Raw genomic sequence first — 20,037 nt, 5'->3', positions numbered from 1 at the left:
TCTGTGATATTTTGGGGGTGTTTTTCATATCATGGATTGGGTCCACTCAGTACAGTGACGACTAATATGAACCAGCATGTTTATTTAAACATTCTGGATGATCAGGTGTTACGTTTCAGTCAAAATCTGCTTGAGTATACCCAGATTTTTCAAGATGACAACAGCAAAGTTCAACAGGCTGGATGCATATGTGACTGGTTTTATGAACACTCCCCCACCCAATTACATCTCGATTGGCCTGCAAAATCTACTGACTTGAACCCCATTGAAAATCTGTAGGACATGTTGGAACAGCGGGTAAAACACTGACATCAGCTTACCTCCAATTAGGTGGAATTGCACATTCCAGTCCTGAGTGAGTGGCTTAACTTGGATGCGACATCCCTGCACAACCTGGTGGACTGATTTCCTAACAGAATCCTGGCGGTTATCAAGTCCAGAGGCGAAGTTACAAGGTATTAAATGATTTCTCCAGGGGTGAATAATTTTTTGTCCGGTGAACTTATTACATTATACAGGAAAATCGTAAGAGTTGACAGCTATGATCTTGGTAGGGTACGATGGGATAAATAGGTGGAAAATTTAGTTCTTACAAATCATGCTCATACTCTCAACACTTTTCCCATTGTAAAAATGGCTAGAGTAGGGGAATTCATTAATGTATCACACTGAGTGGTTTTATAAAATTTTCAAAAAAATTTTACCCAATAAAAAATTTAAATAAAAGTTACTTTCCATTTACCTTACATGGGGTAATTTGGATGTATGACTATAAACCCCATTGACAATGTTAAAAATGTGGGGTAAATTTCTGCTAAAATTGCAACTAATAACCTTAACAGAAAAAGTACTTTTATTTTTTAAAAAAATTTAGGCTTCAAAAAACTTTAAAAATAAAAATTGCCAATTCTGACCACTTTAGTTTTGTACAGGCCTCCTCATCAAAGACAAAGTAAATAAATCATATTGCTATAAGTTACTAACTATTTGAATTGGATTTAAAAAAGAACCCTTTTTTATTAACTTTTAAAGAATTTGTATTATTATTTTATTTTTTTTATTATAAACTTATGAACTTTGACAAAAATTGATGTTTTTGGCCCTGAGCAAACTAAATTTCTTACCTTAAAAATTAGGAAATGAAAATAATAACTTAAAAATACAATGGTAGGCCATATTTTTAACCTAGCTATATAAGCTCTAAAATAAACATCCAATCTGTTGATATTTGTTACACAATAATGTCTTTACTGTAGTCCACTTCAGTATGATCGCTGTGGCTAGAACTGACTGGAATTGGAGTAAATACACAAAATGTCATCTTCTAAGGTAATATTATCATCACACTTCTCTGGTCAAAGAATTTGTTCTGACCTTTTATCTGCGCAAAACTAAGGTGGTGATAACTATGACCCGCATTGCCACATACCACTGGACAGTCGCCGAACACTGTACCTATGTTATTAACATATGAATAAACATAAACCTTTATAATTTTCATTTTCTTTTTTAAACAGTAATTAATAACTCATAGGTGATCCTACTGTGAGGGGCGAAACATCTGCTTTAGAGTAATTTAGCTTACTTATCTTTCTTATTACTGTTTATCTACCCAGCAGATTGAAGCCTCCTCTGAGTTATGATCACTGTATGCTTCAAGGTTATGCATTTATAGTCAGGGTTTATTGTGTATTTTTTTTAAAAGTGATTAGAGATAAAATGTGATTCAACATGCAGATGTCCAAATAAATATAGCCAAATTACCTCCAATTTACCCCTGGTGGTACTTGACAAATGTCCAAATTAAGATAAGGGATCAAAGGAAATGCCTTCAGCAAGTTGTTTATAACATTTGGAAATAATTCTAACTAACAATAAATGGAAAATAAAAATATAAAGTTCCACCAATTACCCCATATGGGGGTAATTTGGAGGTAAAGTTTTCACCCCCCCCCCCCCCAAGTGCCCTTTAATATAAAAAAATAATTGTGTATAGATGATTATAGCTTAAGATATCATTTTTCTTGTGATATATTTCACCATTTTTTTTTCCGAAATCTGTGTGTTTTACATGTTTTGTTTTATAAAAACGAACAGAAGTTAGGTTTGCAATAATAAAAAAGTGATACATAATTTTCCTTTTTTTATTTTTGTAGGTAATAGGTATTTTAACATAAATACTTTTTGTTAAGAAATATATAAGCAACATTTTAGCATTATTAAAATTTATTTAATAAATCGTAAGTGTTAAACTATTTTTGTAATTTTACCACTGATTCACCCCATCCTATCCGATATAGCAGTGTGACCTACAAGATAAAACATGAAGAGAAATGCCGAAGATCATTATTCATGTAGAAAGCACAGAAATAAAATTACACTAAGGTACTGTTAAAATGTGAGAAATGACTATGCACAGATCTTTTGAAAGATGTCTGAAAGAGTGTTTGTCAAATAACTGTTCTTCCAATTTTTTTTATAAGTATTATTGTTTTCCCTTTTTTAAAGGTCACAACTGATAAAATAAAAAGTTTTCTATAACATAAAAAATTTAATGTAATTTAAAAAAGTGGCTGACACCTGTCCCCCTGGCACTTGGCCATGCAACACATGGAGGCACACCTAACCAAGGGTTGATTGAAATGCTTTTTTTCCTGCAGTGACTTTCTTTTGTGTGACATGCTGTAGTGGTGCAACCTATGGATGCCTGGTAAGAACCGAGCACAGAAGAGACTCACATAGCTAGTTTGCAATGTTGGTTCTATTAAAACACAAGCTATGGCAGAAGGATGTATAGACCTTGCATGAACACACTCTATATACACAGGTACAACTTTTGACCATAATATGTGACAGAACAATGTGCAGTAGGAAGAAAGCGGGAGCTTAAGCAGAACCTTCAAGTAAAAAATTTACTTATAAAATTTCTGAAGAGCACATAAATCAAAAATTATGACAAAATTATTTACCTGTGCTTGTAACAATCCTGCCTATCAATGACAGTTACACAACAGAGGTGTTATGTTTATGCAGACAGAATACTCAATGAGAAAAATATACTTACGGCCTCTGGTTTTCCAATGAGCGCCAATCTCTGTTTACCTTTATTAATTTTTCTCTCAACTTCACTCAACATACTTTGGCAGAAGCGTACAAATTCATCTTCGTACAGCTGCTTTTTATATATGTCTGATTTCTCGTAAAGGGATTTTGCTTCATCATCGTGAACTTTAGGACACACTCCGAGGTCAGCTCTTGTGTTGACAAACAGATCATGAGGGCAAAACTTCACCATGTAGAGCTTGCAAAACTGGAACAGAATACACTTTTTAAGACTTTGAGGAAAAATAATTATGCAAAATGTAGTTGCACCACCACGTCAATTAAATCTTTTACATGTACAATACAAGGCTCTCAAGTTGTAAATTCAAGAAAGTTATTAACTGCAGTAACAATAAGCTATAATTTAAAAAAAAACATTCCCATTAACATTAAAAGACTAGAAAATAGATAGGTTAAAACCAAAAATATGGGATGGAACAATATAAGTTAAGAACTATTACTAAAGTCAAAAACCACAGCTTCAAAACCTTACCATTTATTCTAGCTTGCAATGTTGTTATTTAATACAAGAAAATAATTTAAAATAAACAATTAGGGTTCATTTTCATAAAATGAATTACAGCTTACAGTGTTAAGCACTAAAGAATAATAATGCCAATAGATGAATATTTCCTTACTACTTCAAAATATTCAAGATGTTTAATGTGAATTCGGCTCAAAAAAATTTAAGCTCAAGTGTTAATGAGTATGATATGACTACATAAATGTCCGCCCACTTGGTCTGGTGGCTAGTGTGTCTGGCTGGTGGGCCAAGGGGTCCGGGTTCGATTCCCGGCCAGGGAGGGGATTTCTCAACATTTTCCCTGGGCTCAGACCTGGGTGTTTGTGATGCCCCTTTCACCTTCACCCCGTAGAAGGCAATAGCAAACCACTGCGGAATCACCCTGCCTTGGCAAGCATGTGGACATCATGGTTGTCATCGCCGTGACGCTGCGTGAGCTCACAACACCCACTTACGGGTAAAACGACTTGCCATCACATTATAAATTAAGTAAATACATATCCACAAACTCATCAAGTACAAGATAAACTCTGTTGAATCAAAAACTTGCTGAAATATCTGAAAATAATCTTCATGAAACACTAGACCCATTGTGTCTTGCAAACTAGGAGTTTCCCAAGTTCTATAGTAAAATAGGCTAAGTTATATTCGTAACAAGTAACAGAAAAATTAAACTACATACTTTAGCCTATATTTTGTAAAAAAAAATTAGAATTAATCATGTGTTGAAAGCTGTTAAATTACTTATATTTAAGAATAATTCAAGTACCATGTCAAATAAGACTATATTTTGATTCCATGAAACCAATATGAGAGTGAGGTGATGGAATTTAGTTTAATGTATGGAAAAATTTTCAATGGTTTATATAGCCTGTTGAACTCAAAAATGGACATTCTTATCTTATTTCAGTGAATGTAATACTAAATGGTACTGACACACAGTAAAAAAAAATCCAAATTTTCACGGGTAAAATCTAAAAAAAAAAAAAAAAATTAATTCAAAAGGCTAGAAAGAACTTGCGACATATTTTTGCAAATGAGGGAAATCATTTTACAGTCGAACATAGTTAACAAAGAGACCTCTTAACCCGGACCAGTTTTGGAAAGAAAAAAATGTTTGTACATGAAGACTTGTTCTACAGACGATAAATCGCTATTCTCAGCAGGTACATTACTTGAATTCACTCATCAGTGGGTGCATTCATTGCACTCACCCCACCTGCTGTTGCTACCAGCAAACTGGTGACTCAACCCTCTCCTTCCCCTCCCCATGCCTTGCACATGACATTGACCTAGAGACATTTGCTTGCAATCTCGATAGCGTTTGCGCGTTGTCCTGGTTTCGTCGTGCTGTTTCGTTAGCACGTTGTTCACGATGACGACGAAAAGTAAAAACATTGTTGTGACTATGGAAAAAAAGGTTGGAAGTACTGACAAGAATTGATAAGGGACAACCATTAAATAACATTGCTGCTGAATATGGAGTAGAAACATAGATCAACATAGATCAATTGGTGGTTTATTCCGAGAAACGAGCCAAAACATTACCAAATGAGCTTCTAATGCTAAAGCAGATGTGAGATCATGCTGTTCGTAGTAAGTGATACACAAAACTGAGGCAGCAAAAGCTCAATGCTTTTTTTTAATATACACTAATTTGTACCTATATTGTATATAGTGTAAATACATATTATGTGTTGTTAGGTAAAAGTATACTAATAATCATTTCTTAACTGCATTGAAAATATTTTTTGCTAAGTACACACATATTATTTATCGTTTTTCCCTCATTCTCTAGTTAACCGGGATTTTCATCAACTCAGTTTATCCGAGTTAACAATGTTCTACTGTATTCAGAAAAAAGTTATAATTCAAAGAAAATAAAATGCAACAATATATCTTAAATTATTGCATTCTAAAATTTTGTCAAAAAACCAGGTGAAAAATGGCACTTATGGCATCATCTTGGGCCAGAATTATTTTGAACACAACCAAAAAAAACCATGGATTTCTGATGTTTTACTTGTTTTTTAACGTTTTGTTAAATTCAAAAATATCTGTAACTAAGGTAAAATTTTTCCTCTCTCTGCCTAAATTCAAAAGGACTGCACGGATAATGAAATCAAATCAATTTGGTATTTTGTATAGTTAACTAAAATTTCATCCCTTCTAGTACATATGGGTGTCTCCGAATACCAGGAATTTTTCAACACATTTTAATAAAAAAAATTTACAGAATTTTTATATTACAAGAGACATAAATTAGTATGTAATAATCAAAATAAACATAACATGAAATAAATCTAGTATTCACAGTAACAAGCAATTTTTTTGTCAAAAAGATAAAACCTTTTCAAAAATAATTTTAACATTATTTAAGTGAACTGTCTTTATTCATACCTGCATGATGTGCAACTATAAAGTAAAATGAAGCATCAAAAAGAAAAAGGTGGCAAAAAAAATTAAAAGTTTTGTGACTTCCATTATGGTAAATGTTTTTCCAGGGCATTTTTGACCAATCCTTCAGTTTCTTGACTTTCGACACCTATACACGAAGTATTTCTTGTGATATCCAGATTAATTTTTTTTGCAATTGCCCTAGTAAAGTAAACTATAAATACTAGTGATAGGTTAAATCCCTATTTTTTTTTAACCAAATCTCAAGGAGTACCTCGAATCCACCCCACGAAACTTAATATAGGTCTGAAGGCTCAAAAATTAATAATGTACAAAAAATAAAAAATGCTTTACTAACCTCAAATACTTTCTTTATAGCACTTGTTAATTGGTTATTATGTTAGCAGCATTTTAAATGGGCAATTCCTAATGATTTTACAGTATTTTAAATATAGCTAAGGCCTGTATTACACTATCATATTCATATGACATAGATATATTATCAAATTTATTTGATGAAAAATATGACTGTGTAATGTACAATCTTTGATAATAGTTGAAATATGATCATATGTCTATGATAATATGTTCTAGGAGCGAGAACCTTTGATAATATTTTAAGGTAAACATGGCAGGTGAAAAGTTCCATTGGACCATAGCGGCGACCAAAATGCTAATTGCACAATACGAATCGCACGAAATGTTGTACAATGCAAAACATAACGACTATAAAAATAGAAGCATGCGTGTAGCTATATGTAAGTCTATCGCTGAGGACATAAATCAAGGTTGTACAGTGGAAGACGTGAGGAAAAAAATTAATGGATTGAGATGTCAGTATGCAGCTGAAAAGGCAAAGGTAAGAATCATAGTTTTTATCATTTGTAAATGATTTTCTTTAACGTGCTAATATTGGGGAAAACCTTGCAACGCAAAATAAACTAACCTCTTTCGAGACAAAAACTTGAAATTTGAAATGTATTTGTATTCTCGATGACAATGCTTGTTATTTTTGGTTTCAAACAATTTCCGGTAAAATTTCTGTATCATGTATCCAAGTAGACATATCTCTTGATATTGTTTACATATTTTCAATATACTGACATAATAAACAATCCAAAATCATTTTTAAGTATTTTTACTTAAACTATATTAACCTAACAAACCGTTCCTAATGGTTTTTTAACACGTTTTTGGTATGTACAAGATCTATTTATGGGCTATATCAAACCAGCAAGCATCATGTACCGCAGGATAAAAATGTACAGGAATATACCATCAGGATCGAGGGATATATTTGGGTACACGATAAGGAACTTTTACCCGATTTCCCTGGTTCATTAATTTTTAAAATAAATAAATTGGTTTTTATATAATTAGGCTAGAATCGCATTGAATATTTATTAAAATAAGTCACATTTTGATATATTGTAGACAATAACTTCATACATAATTAGAGTACTATTTGAAATTGTTCCCCTCACCCATTTCCAATAAATAATTTAATAGCACAGATAAGCATTACCTTTTTTAAAATTGTTTTATGATGTAGGCCTACATTTTTAAATGTTCATGGAGTTAAAAATATTGACTCCTTTATTAAAACCTTGCATGTTATGTAAACGTAAACATGAAGCAGTACCTACATATCATATCCTTGAATAACAAGTGACGAAGAGACTAGTATTGAGCTAAACAAATAACAGTTTTTTTAACACTTATATTCTGTTCTATTACAGATACTTAAAAGCATGAAAAGCGGAGCAGATGCAGACAGTTTTTACAAACCAATGGCTTATTGGTTTCCAATGTTAAATTTTCTGGATGCATCACTAACACCAGATGAATCACTATGTACTGTGGAAATTTCACAAAATCTTTCCATTGAAGAACAAAATGTAAGTTATGTATGTAAGTACTGTACTTAGTTAGTTGCCTCCTATGTAGTTCTCTTGCCATGGAACCTTTCCTGGCCCATTGTAAAATGTTTTGAAGTCATTACGTATTTCAGTACCATGTCGCATATGACCAAAATTTCTTTGTTGTTGTATAGGCTGCATTTGTTGACACACTTCTTCAGTAAATGGTTCGATAAAACAATGACCACCTACCTCAACAGTTTGAAAGTCTGTATGAGTATATATGTGCTTTCGTTTTTCAACCAGCATATTGTGTAATGTGTAAGCAGCATGCACAATTAACTTTACTTTATCTGGTGGTAAATTAATAGTTAAAAACACACGGAAACGAGTTGCCAAGATTCCAAAACTACTTTCGATCATTCGACTTCCACGAGACAATCTGTAATTGAATATTCTTTCTTCCTTGGTAATATTTTTCAATGGGTAGGGCTTCATAATGTTGTGACGTAAAGGAAATGCATCATCAGCAAGCACAACAAAAGGTAATACCAAATTTGAATTGGGCAGTCTCCTATCTTTTGGAATATTTAAATGTGATCGGTCACTCAGACATTGTTTCAATGTACTGTTGGCAAACACTCCAGCATCACCAACTCTGCCATTTGCCCCAACATCAACATACAGGAATTTATAATTAGCATCAGCTAAAGCGAACAGTATGATGCTGTTAAAATGTTTGTAATTAAAATAATGTGAACCACTGTTTTTGGGACATTTTATACGGATATGTTTTCCATCCATTGCTCCTATTGTATTGTATACATTCCATTTCTTCTCAAACTCATTTACTACAAATTCCCATTCCTCAGAGGTTCTTGGAACCTGAAAAAATAATATAACAAATGTTATTTGTTTCAGAATCTTCAAGAAACCCCATTGCATGATGAACTTCAATTACCTCGAGAACAATCGCCATCTCAAGAAAATGAGAAAAACAACACAAACATGCATTACAAAATAACAGAATCACAGCGAACACCATCGACATCACACATGAAACACGCCGCCAAAAAAAAAAAAAAAAAAAAAAAATATTAGACTCTGATTCTTATGATTCACTTTTATCCCAAGCATCTCATACAATGAAAGAAATGGCAAAGCTTGCAGTTCAAAAACCGGAGGGCTCGATAAATGTTGATGAATGTGAGGCATTTGGCAATTTTGTAATATCTGAACTTCGGGCAATTAAAGAAGCTAGTAATGATTACACATTCAGGATGGCAAAACGAAAGATTCAACATGCAGTGATGGAAATATGGGACGCAATCGATGATCAATCACTAACAACCATAATGGTTCCTAGTGATTCAACGTCCTCCACAAGTCAGTGGACAGTAGTATCAGACCAGAGTGAAGTAATGGTTGGTTCCCCGGAGAATGCTGACAACTCTTCCTGAATGTCATCAGCAGATGTTCATACAGCATTCCAACAAGCAAATGCTCTCAGTACAAATTCTGATGATAACAATTAAAAGCTATTACCTCTATTGAACATTGTACATAAATCTATTGTTGTAATAAAATATTTTCTTACCTTAAAAAACTCGTCCTTCATTGATTCATAAATAGCCTTACATGTTTCTGGAATAATAATGGAAAGTGTGCATTGAGGTATTTGACTACTGTACTGTAAGCTAGAATATGATTCACCGGTTGCTAAAAATCTAAGAGTTACCATAAGCCGGTCTTGCACACTAATACTACTTCTCATGTGGGTATCTTCCTTCGAAATTAACTTAGACACTTTGGATACTACAAAATTAAAAGTATTTTCATCCATTCTTAAATAATTTTCATAGTGCTTGGGATCTTCATATTGAAGTTCTTTCAGTAAATTATTATGAATGCCAAACATCTTCCGTCTTCCAATCCATGGCCTAACCTACACTCGCTTCTTTTTTTTGTTCTTCAGTTGTTTGAGCAATAAAGCAATTGTAATTATAGCACTGACACAAGCACCAGCAGCAACAAGTTGTTACAGTACATATATGATCAAATATATTACCTAGTGTAATAGCACAAAAAAGTATTTGATAATATCTTTCAATCATGTGTGCTCATCATATATATGATAATAGATCTATGTCATATGAATATGATAGTGTAATACAGGCCTAACCTAAACCAACCGACCCATTTCATAATATTAGGGGTATAATGTATACATTACTTAACCATTTGATAAAAAGATAAGCGTTTAAGAATACAATGAGGGCAGATAAGTAATGCTTCCGTATTTCATTTTAAAATAATATAAAGGGCAAAAACTTATGTTTTCAGAATAATTTTTAGACAAACGCCCGGTAAAGATTTTTGAAAGCATGCAAGGGCCTTGCATCACACCTTTATCTTCATTTCTTCGCCATATAATGTTTTGGTTACTGCTTAAATTACATAGTTGTCCTATGCTCGACGAGAAGACTGTGCGACAGTACAGAGTATTGCGCTTAGATAAGATACCTCGCTAAAAACACCAGCGAGCATTGCACTTATCATCCCTCCTCACCAACACAGATAGATACATCCCAGACTAGGCTGGCTCCTTAAACACATGGTAGGTACTTAATTAAGCTTTACGCAAACTTGATCATTTGTCATAAACAGGACAGAATCTACACAATGTGTACATTTCTAGATATGTTAATAACCAAAGTAAATGAAAACAAAGGGATGGGGCTAAACTCATTGTAACCATGTCTTCACAATTATTTCTTGGCCTGAAGTATAAAAAAAATTTCTAAAACGTTACGTGTAAACAAACCAACAAGATATGTTAATTCCATATTTGTTGGATGTTTACCAGTTTTTCTTCACTTGAAAAGCAAACTTTTTGTGTCACGTTATGTAATTACAAGAAAAATTACGTAAAACCAGGTATAAATTCAAAAAAAAATGTTTCAGCCTTTCCTGTAAACAAAGCTATCCCATGGAGGTAAGAAGTTAGGGAGTGGTTGTTTGGCGTGGATGCTGAAGTCATTTTGCTTTTTGGGACACGCCCACTAATGCGACCAAAACAAACGGCGAATACAAGTTTGAAATGGTGTTTTTAATGAAATAAAACAATGTCGTGTTGTGCTTATGGTTGTACGAATAGGCTAGCAAAAAAGCAGACGGTAATTACATTTCACAAGTAAGTTTATATCAAACCAGGAGCTTCTATTATTGAAGTGGTGAGATGAATAAGAGAAGACAAGACATGTCTCAAAAAAGATGAAATAGTTATAGTAGCAGGTGGAAATTACGTGTTCAAGAAAGAATAAAAAAATTTGTGTTGTGCTTATGGTTGTGCAAATAGGCTAGCGAAAAAGCAGACGGGAATTACATTTCACAAGTAAGTTTATATCAAACCAGGAGCTTCTATAATTGAAATGGTGAGAGGAATAAGAGAAGACAAGACATGTCTCAAGAAAGAAGATGAGATAGTTATAGTAGCAGGTGGAAATTACGTGTTAAAGAAACAATCAAAAACTGTGTATCTCAGTTTGAAATATGTATTACCTTCATTATGTAACACAAAAGTGGCGGTATGTACAATCCCACACAGATTTGACTTGATGGATAACTCATGTGTAAATATAGGGATAAGGAAAACTAATGAAAAAATTCTGACTCTGTAGTAAGTACAATTTTGTACGAGTAAGGTATCTTTTGCTGATGACACAAATCTTCTTATAACTCCAGAAAAATATTCGAATTAAAAAATAAAACTGAATTTGAAATAATTAACTTGAATAAGTGGTTTGATGCAAATAATTTAAAACTTAATATAAATAAAACAAAATTTATTAAATTTGGTAATAAAAGACTGCTCGATCAAGTATTATCTGAATTTCAGAATCAAGCGATAAGTCAAACTGAATCAACTAAATTCTTGGGCTTACATATTGATGATAAACTAAAATGGAATGAACATATCAATCAAACTATTCATAAATTAAGTAAAGCTTGCTATGCCCTCAGAATTCTTAGCCAAATTATAGACAGAAATTCTCTACGAACTGCATACATTGCACTTTTTCACACACACATGGTATATGTAATTGAAATATGGGGTAAGTGTAGTAATAGTATTAAAATTTTTAGATAGCAAAAAAAAGCCATATGTATTATATGTTTAGCTGATACAAGAGCCTCATGTAAACCTTTATTTACTGAGTTGAATATATTCCCTTTTTTTTTCGTAATATATTTATAGGTTGCTCTTATTTGTAAAATTGTAAATAATTTTGTAGAATCTGAACATACTGGACCATATATCACAAGATATACTTAACTATAAACTGAAACCAAAATTCCACACTTAAGAGGTATAACACTATTTAATAAACTACCTAAAGAAATTATATTACTACAAAATTTTAATGAATTCAAAAAAGTTGTTAGAGAATACATCAAAGGGAAAAAATATTTATTTAGCTGGTGAAATAACACCTTGTAATGACAATATAAATAATATGTAATTTGCTGTATAATTAATAGGACACCCTACAAATGATTCAGAGTATATTAAATGAAAAATATGTACTGTTTGTTGTGTTGTGTAAATTGTGAAAATTATAAAATTTGTGATTATTTGTTGAAAGTGTAGATTAGCAAAATTCATTATAATTGTAAACTTGATTATTTTATTGCAATTTTAACTATGTTTAATTTTTGTTTATAATGTGACAAGGTCAATATCCCTTGAGCTGTTGGCTCATGTAGGGATCTGCAGGTGGATTGAAAAAAATAAAAAAAATGAAATAAAATAGATTGTGTTATCTGCATGAAACCATAATATATTTTCCATTGATTTTTGTTGTCCAAATTATATACATTTATGTAATGTCTTGTTATTTGTTAATAAATTATAGTTTTTACTTCAGTACGTCTTGTTTTGTAGTTGATTTCGCATAATTTCACCCTATTTTAAATTTGCAACACTGTGCTACCAGCTTGCTTTTACCAAAGCCCAATAATGTACCAATTTTATCGTCGACGATTATAAGACTTAACTTAAAAAATATGGTGAGGAAATGGATGAGGAGAAGTGATTTAATCTGTAAAACATTTCACTTTTAGTTTTATGCAGTGTGGTTTAGTATCATTTTGTTCTAAAATTCCCTCGGCGTAACGTTTCCGTAATTAAAGTAATAAAAATCAATTTCGGAAATATTTCTTTCGAAGTAGTCAAATGTGGATAGTGTTTGATTAGGCTAGGTTAGTAACAACACTAGATTGTAGGTTAGGTTAGTATAGCTACATTAAAAATGCTGTAAAATATTTTTAGTGTTTTTCAGGAATTACCAATTTAAGATGTACCAGTTGCCAGAGGGAAATGCTGAAAATTCATTAATTGCACAGAAAGATAGAGGTGGAATAACATACCTGTCTAAGGACGTGCAAAGTATTTGTAAGACGAAAATACATTTTTTTCCTCTTTGAATCAGCATATGCATGACATGTCCCCATTGAATAATCATATTGTTTATTTGACAAAAGCAGTTTCTGATAAGTATGTTTGTATAAGGTTCAATTATTTTGCTAAGAATATAATTTAAACTAGTGATTCTGTTCAAAAGATGTTTACGAAGACAATTTTGTTTAAGGGTCAATGAGAATTTTTGCAGTCAAACTTCTAGTAGCTATGTATGCCTTCTTCCTTTTGAGCTTCAAGTGATCTTGTTATTCCATTCAAGAATAACTGTTTTACCTATTACAAATCAGAAACATAAGTATTTTTTGTATTTATATGCAGTCTTAGTAAGTATTGATTGGTTATTGCTACATAGTATTTATGTGTGTCATCAAGTAAGGGAAACCAAGAAAAAATCTTGACAAAAATAATTAGGTTTCCTAGAAAAAATTTCTATGAACTAATTTTTGCAAATCTATAGTTGAATGGATATGAATATTAGGGAAATTGTGGGTAAATATTGCCCCCTATGAGAACAAAAAATACAAAAATATAATTTTCAATTTAAATATATCTTCACTAGCATTTTATAATCCTCACTGATCTCAAAGAAGCTTAAGGCACACATTCAAGGCTAAAATTGTGGGATGAAAAATAATTAAAACGTAGACAGTATAAATATATAACACTTGGAATCGCTATAGTAAAATAAAAAAAGTTGCAAATGTAATCACTGCAACATTGCTGCAGGTAGGCATGTGTGCCCTCTGTTATTACTGTTACTTTACAATACTGGCTCCTAAAGTGAAATATTCGTGCAAAGGACTAATTTAGCTCTGAAGAAACTACTGGTATGTTTACTATTGCGTGGCCACTGCAATAAATAAATAAATAAATAAAATGCAAAAGTTGTAGCATGTACAAGTTAATATAGGCGAGTGGGCTCGTGACAGCTAATCCATCCATACACATAGGCCTAATAATTATGACGAGAATTTAAATATCAGTTAATTTGTTCATTTCGTTTACAGTAACATGTAGGTAATAAGCTAATATCTTTAACATTGTAATAGTCCGATAAATGAAATGACGAAAAAAAACCTTCTTTAAGCACAAATAATGTAAACAAGGGTACTATAATGTTATTGACACAACATACTGCCTTAATAACATCAATGCACCCTACCTGAATGCTGTTAAGTAAGCAATAAATTAATTTTATAACCCATTTCGTCATTACATATATCGGGATTTATTGCCTTATTTCTACTAAAAAATCACACGTTACAGTCTTGCAACACAACATTATATTTCATTTCATAATCTTAACAAGATAAACTTGCAAATATACGCCGTTGGTAGCTAATATCGGATTAACAAAATACAGTATTCTGCATTTAAATGCATTGCAACCAGTGATGTTTTGCTCTCACAAGGGGGCGTGGTCGTTTTTTGTTTTGACTTCAACTGTTAACACAGCAGAGATTACACACACCTACTCCCTAACTTCTTAACTCCATGAGCTATCCCAATTTTTCACTAAAGAACCAAAGATATTAAGATACAAGATACATAACTTAGTGTCATACACACAGCACAAAGAGCAACGTATTCACACTAGAAAATATGTATCAAAATACTTTTTTTTATTGAAATTTTGTGCCTTGTGTTAAAGATCTATTACCTATCACGTGATGTTTTCAGAAATGGTGTCAATCAACTAATAGAAATAGCAGCTGTCTTTCACGTCAAACTTTGTGTTTCCACAAAAATGTTGAGAAATTTTGTAAAAACCTTTAAAAAAAATGCTGAATTTCATAGTTTTCTGAAAATTTCACACTTCCCCATATTTTAGGGGTCTGACAATATAGCAATTATATGTCTTTATTCATTTCAAGAAGTAAGTTATCCACATCGGTACTAAATAATTTTATTATACTTAATACAAGCATATTTAAAGTACCTACAATTTATTAATAAAAGGTCATAAATATAAGTAAACAGATAAACATAAATAAGCCTAATAACACTAGTCAAGAGCTGCAAGTGTTGAATTTTTTAATTTATTATATTTACTCCAATATTTTTTTTCTTCTAATATTTTTTCTCATCCCTAAATACAACTATTAAAAATTTGTCTGAAGAACTAATTTTGTGAAAAAATTGAACTTTTATATGTCCCTCACCCAAAATCTCCTTTACCCCACGTTTGTCCCATAACACTGTATTTGTTGGTAATGATGTAAGTTCCACCATGTTGAGGTCATCTATACTGATACAGAAGTGCATTGCATACATATTAAGCCCATTTTCCTTCAAAATTGTTCTTTTTGTGGGTATTGCAATAAGATAAATGTCAAAAATTGTGGCTAATGTAAAATAAATTCAGAAAATAGCATTTTTGATGACACCCAAAAAAAATTGTTCTGGAATGCCAACTGGATTATGGAAAAAAATATATAGGTAATAGGGAAGCAGTGAAGTTCAAGGAAATTTAATTATTAAAAGCAAGAATATAAAAATATAATTATGAAAATGAGTGTAACTAATTATTAGTTACATTTTTTTAATTAGGAAACCTCACTTTTTTTTTATATTCTAATAGCCAGTTGTACCACTTTGCTCTTCGATCAGCTATTCAATCATCTTAGCACAAGAATGACCTTAGAATCATTCTGCTGATCATTGTGTGAAAACATACTGGAACTACAACATTGCTGCTCGTGTGAACTTACATTTCTATTGATGGGCTGGAACTATATGAATCACTATAATTTATTGTAACGTAACAAGCAATGATAATTGATGTTCACACAAGATAGCAGCACATGCAACATCCACCTCATCTAATAAATTTTAATAACTGAAAACGTATACTGTTATTTTAAAGTAACTATAGATCAATGCAGTCAGAATTATTAATAAGTTTTGACTAAAAAAAGCTTCTATTTAATATGGAAAATATTTATGATCAAATAAATAGCCTTCTTAAAGCATTATACAAAATAAACTATTTGAGCACTTCAAAATATGATTTTATGTGAGAAAAGGTTGTAATATTAGAAAAAGTATGAGTTTAGATACCTGTACTAATGATCTGAAATTTTGTAAATAATGCTCTGATGTTTTCATCTGATTAAATTAACCTGCATTAAGTCCATAAAAATTATGGGAACATCTGATCGACTCGTATTAATCCAAGATCATTTTGCATGAACTGCTCCTTGTGTCTGTACCGAATGATCTTAGTTCAGAGCTCAAAATAAAATTATGCAACAGAAAATGTGGTTAAACCACAATAAAACCAATATTGTTGGTACATCATCCTTGACCTCTAATGGTGCAACTGGCCATAGACCCATTATAAATAGTTTCGTATCATGTATCCAAGTCTATTCCTTTATCCAAATGGCATGATTCCGAATACATTGATCCTGTGGTACATGATGCTTAAAATTATTTTTTTTTACTTCCTAACTTAGAAACTTAGATGTATTGTAATATTTTCAATATGGCCTGGAACTTTCGACATACTAAATAAAAAACTGCACGCATCATATACCATATCAAAAATACAGGATCATACCATCAGGATCAAGGGATAAACTTGGATACGTGATACAGAACAATTACCAAAAGATTTTACATTATTTTACATGTTGTTGACCTAACCAACCTTTCACTTTCACTATGATCACATTCATCTGTCAACACCTATACTTTTCTGGAATACACTTTACAAAGTAAAACATAAAAAATCACACACAAATAAAGATAGGTTAGGTATAACATTTTTTTATGCAGTCACAAAACAGAAATATTTTTTTAAATGTCAGGAAGTAAAAACGCGTTTTCGCGTTATTATTTACATTTTTTTAAGATGCACCCCTCTTTAATATACAGCGATAAAAATTATGTAAATTAAAATAAAATTGAAAAGGTTGGTTTTATAGTTTACATTCTAATAAAACAAGGCCTCATATTATCGTACGTAAATTACAAAAAGAAACATTACCTCAGGATCTTCCCAATTAAGTTCTCTGGGACCATCAGTGAGAGAAACATTTCTGTTCCTTCCCATCAACTCATCCAACAAGGCTGCCGCAGCTAGCACGGCCATTTTCGTTTTCAACTATAAATCCACGCAATTATAAGTCTAAACCGATACTGATAAATAATCCAGCCTAAGACACAAAGAATTAAAAAAAAGAAAGGTCTCTACAATCTAAAAATACATCTAACGCTTAAGTTTCCCAAGATATCTTCTCCACAAACATGAAAACAAATTACCAAACAGCAATTTTCTAAACTGATCATAAATACTTGACAAAGATATGAGACACTTCAAACAAATATTGTAGTTGGACAATAAAGGAAAAATGTCAACAAAAAAAAAAGGGAAGAATAGTTATGAAGCACATTCTAGCGGCAGCACCTGAATCAACGGAGTGATTATGATTTTTTGGCCTCTAGAAAAAACGATTTTTCCAAGTTTTCTGAAGTTGTTCTATATTATGTTGGAAAAAATAAGTACAAGTTAGGATGTTGCTAACTGCTCGAAGTCGTTTTTAAAGTTTAGGCGCATTGGTGCCAAATTCGCTATGTATGACATATATTACTGAACAGACGCTACACGATTCTACATGCGCGCTGGCCGACCGGCGATTGGGCAGAAATTTGTACACGCAAAAACATTACATTACACTACACTCGTGATAAAGATTGGTTAACTCTCCCTACGGCAGTCCGTGGGGAAATAATTTGTGATGGTGCTTGGAGGCGGCCAAGCCCGTACGTGAATGTTACCTGTAGGCAATTATGATTCGCGTAGCGAATCGAAGCACTAAAATTGTTCAGGGGAAACTCGGTGAGGCCGGCAGGCATTGGCGCGGCAGCATTAACTGCCGTCACCCGACCTCTGTGAAAGCTCCGGGGGGTACCTGATGGGCGCAACGGGCGTCGCGATGCTCTTGTTGTCCGGAGGGGCGTCAGGCTAGCGGGCTGCTAGGCCGTTGATGTTGGGTCGTGGGTACTCTGCCCCCGCGTGCCCCGCCAGGTAAACGGCTTGAATGTAACCTGAATGGTTCTACCTTGACTGTGAAGGCCGCTCGGCCGTGTATTGGACGGGGAATTACGGAAAATGATAAACGAGTTAGCGAGAATACATTTAATTTGGGAGTTTCACCGGGGGTCCATGTGGGTACACGGTACACTCTACAAGTCCGCTCCGCGGTTCAGTCCCGCTACAAAAATTCTCACCAACACTAAACACAACACTACGTGACAATGGTTACCGCGGCAGTCTCGCGGGACGTGGGTCGATGCTCGCTGGAGACGGCCAGCGCCGAAAGTTAACGGGTGCAGAGGGGGGGTCGATGAGCGGGCTCCTAAGTTCGGCGAAACACTTACGTGAGTGATACGATCCGCAGTGCGGTATCACGATGAAGACGGTCGGGATAGGCCCGGTTCCATAAAATACACGCCGAGTCGACGTGGGCAGCGATGAATTAATAAGAGGTTTTAAATTTAAAGATTTAGTATAGAATAAAATAATCAAAGAAAGAAAACTTGGATGCTGCCCACGGACACACGTCTGTTCCCGGCGCGGAGTGGTTGGAGACTGCCGAACATGGCCGCCTCGCAAGGAAGAGAAACTTTCTCTTCTTTGTGAGTCGGCGTCAAAAAACTTATATTAATTGAATTTACTCTATTACCAGTTAAAACATGTTCCAGGTGCCCAATTAAAATGTAGCACCTGGTAATTGGGTGCTTAAGGCTTAACAATGTTTTTAATGTATTTAATTATTTAAATTGTGACATCAAGTTGGCGACTGTAAATTTACTAACATATTGTCCCACTGTGAATTGTTTTAGAGGGATTTCTCCTATTCTGACTTGATCATAGTCACTGGCATTTTAATTAAGGCCAGTGGCCGCGGTGACTGTTAATGAGGTTTGTTGTCTGCTCCGTGCGTGGTGTACTCGCCCGGAGTGGCTACGACGCACTTATTACATGTCGGGTAATTAGTAATTTCTTACTAATGGCTTTTCCCTTAATTGAATTATGGGTTCGAGCCTCCGGGGTTCCGTACCTTTAAATTTCATTATGTCTATTGGGGTCACGCCCGAGTCGCTCGCCTGACTCAATCCGGCTGGGCAAGGGGCGCGCTCCGAAAACGGGAAACGGTACTGGCGGTGCGGAGCACGGGCTTAAAGGCCATGGTCGGTACGACGTCATAACGAAAGATTGTTTGACTGCAGTCGGCCAGGTCCATAAGTGGCTGTGCTTAAGGCGGCCTTGTGGCCCACGGCCTTAAGACAGTAAAATTAGCGACGGCTGGATTAATCCCTGCACCGTATAAAACCGACCCGGAGTCATGTGGGGAGTTGAGTTCAAAAAGGTTTTGGTGATGACTATATTTACCAGTCGTGTAGAATCAGAGAGACAAAAATTGAAGGCTCCCCACTGTACGTGCACGTCCGCTCCGGGCCGCGAGCTGTTCAGAACTGCCTGAGGGGTAGGCGTGTGGAGGGGGAAACAATTCCGCAGCGCGCCAAGCTACGAGCGACAAAGCACTTTACTGTTATTCGGTTTAAACTTTAATACTTGATATCTAAACATACATGGCCCTTTCTTAATTAATTTGACGACAGTCGTCGTACCCTCCAAGGTGCAGAGGCCGTACCTGGCCACCGAC

General features: G+C 33.8%; 1 protein-coding gene across 5 annotated transcripts in view; it reads right to left on the bottom strand.

The window, feature by feature from the left end:
• LOC134531725 (luc7-like protein 3) overlaps nucleotides 1-17,682 on the bottom strand; it is a 97,245-nt gene extending 79,563 nt beyond the window's left edge. For all 5 annotated transcript variants that reach the window (XR_010075075.1, XR_010075076.1, XR_010075073.1 and 2 more), the window contains exons 1-2: nucleotides 17,355-17,682; nucleotides 3,065-3,310 (exon numbers count right to left, since the gene is read on the bottom strand). Coding sequence is in view for 1 of the 5 variants with exons in the window: in XM_063367566.1 (XP_063223636.1) it covers nucleotides 3,065-3,310; nucleotides 17,355-17,459 (351 nt within the window). In the remaining 4 variants the exon portion in view is untranslated. The remainder of the gene's footprint in view (nucleotides 1-3,064; nucleotides 3,311-17,354) is intronic.
• Between the last annotated feature and the right edge of the window lie 2,355 nt (nucleotides 17,683-20,037).

Source organism: Bacillus rossius, chromosome 5 (assembly GCF_032445375.1).
Source record: "Bacillus rossius redtenbacheri isolate Brsri chromosome 5, Brsri_v3, whole genome shotgun sequence".
Taxonomy (NCBI): Eukaryota; Metazoa; Arthropoda; class Insecta; order Phasmatodea; family Bacillidae; genus Bacillus; species Bacillus rossius.
This window is presented reverse-complemented; position numbering and strand designations above follow the sequence as displayed.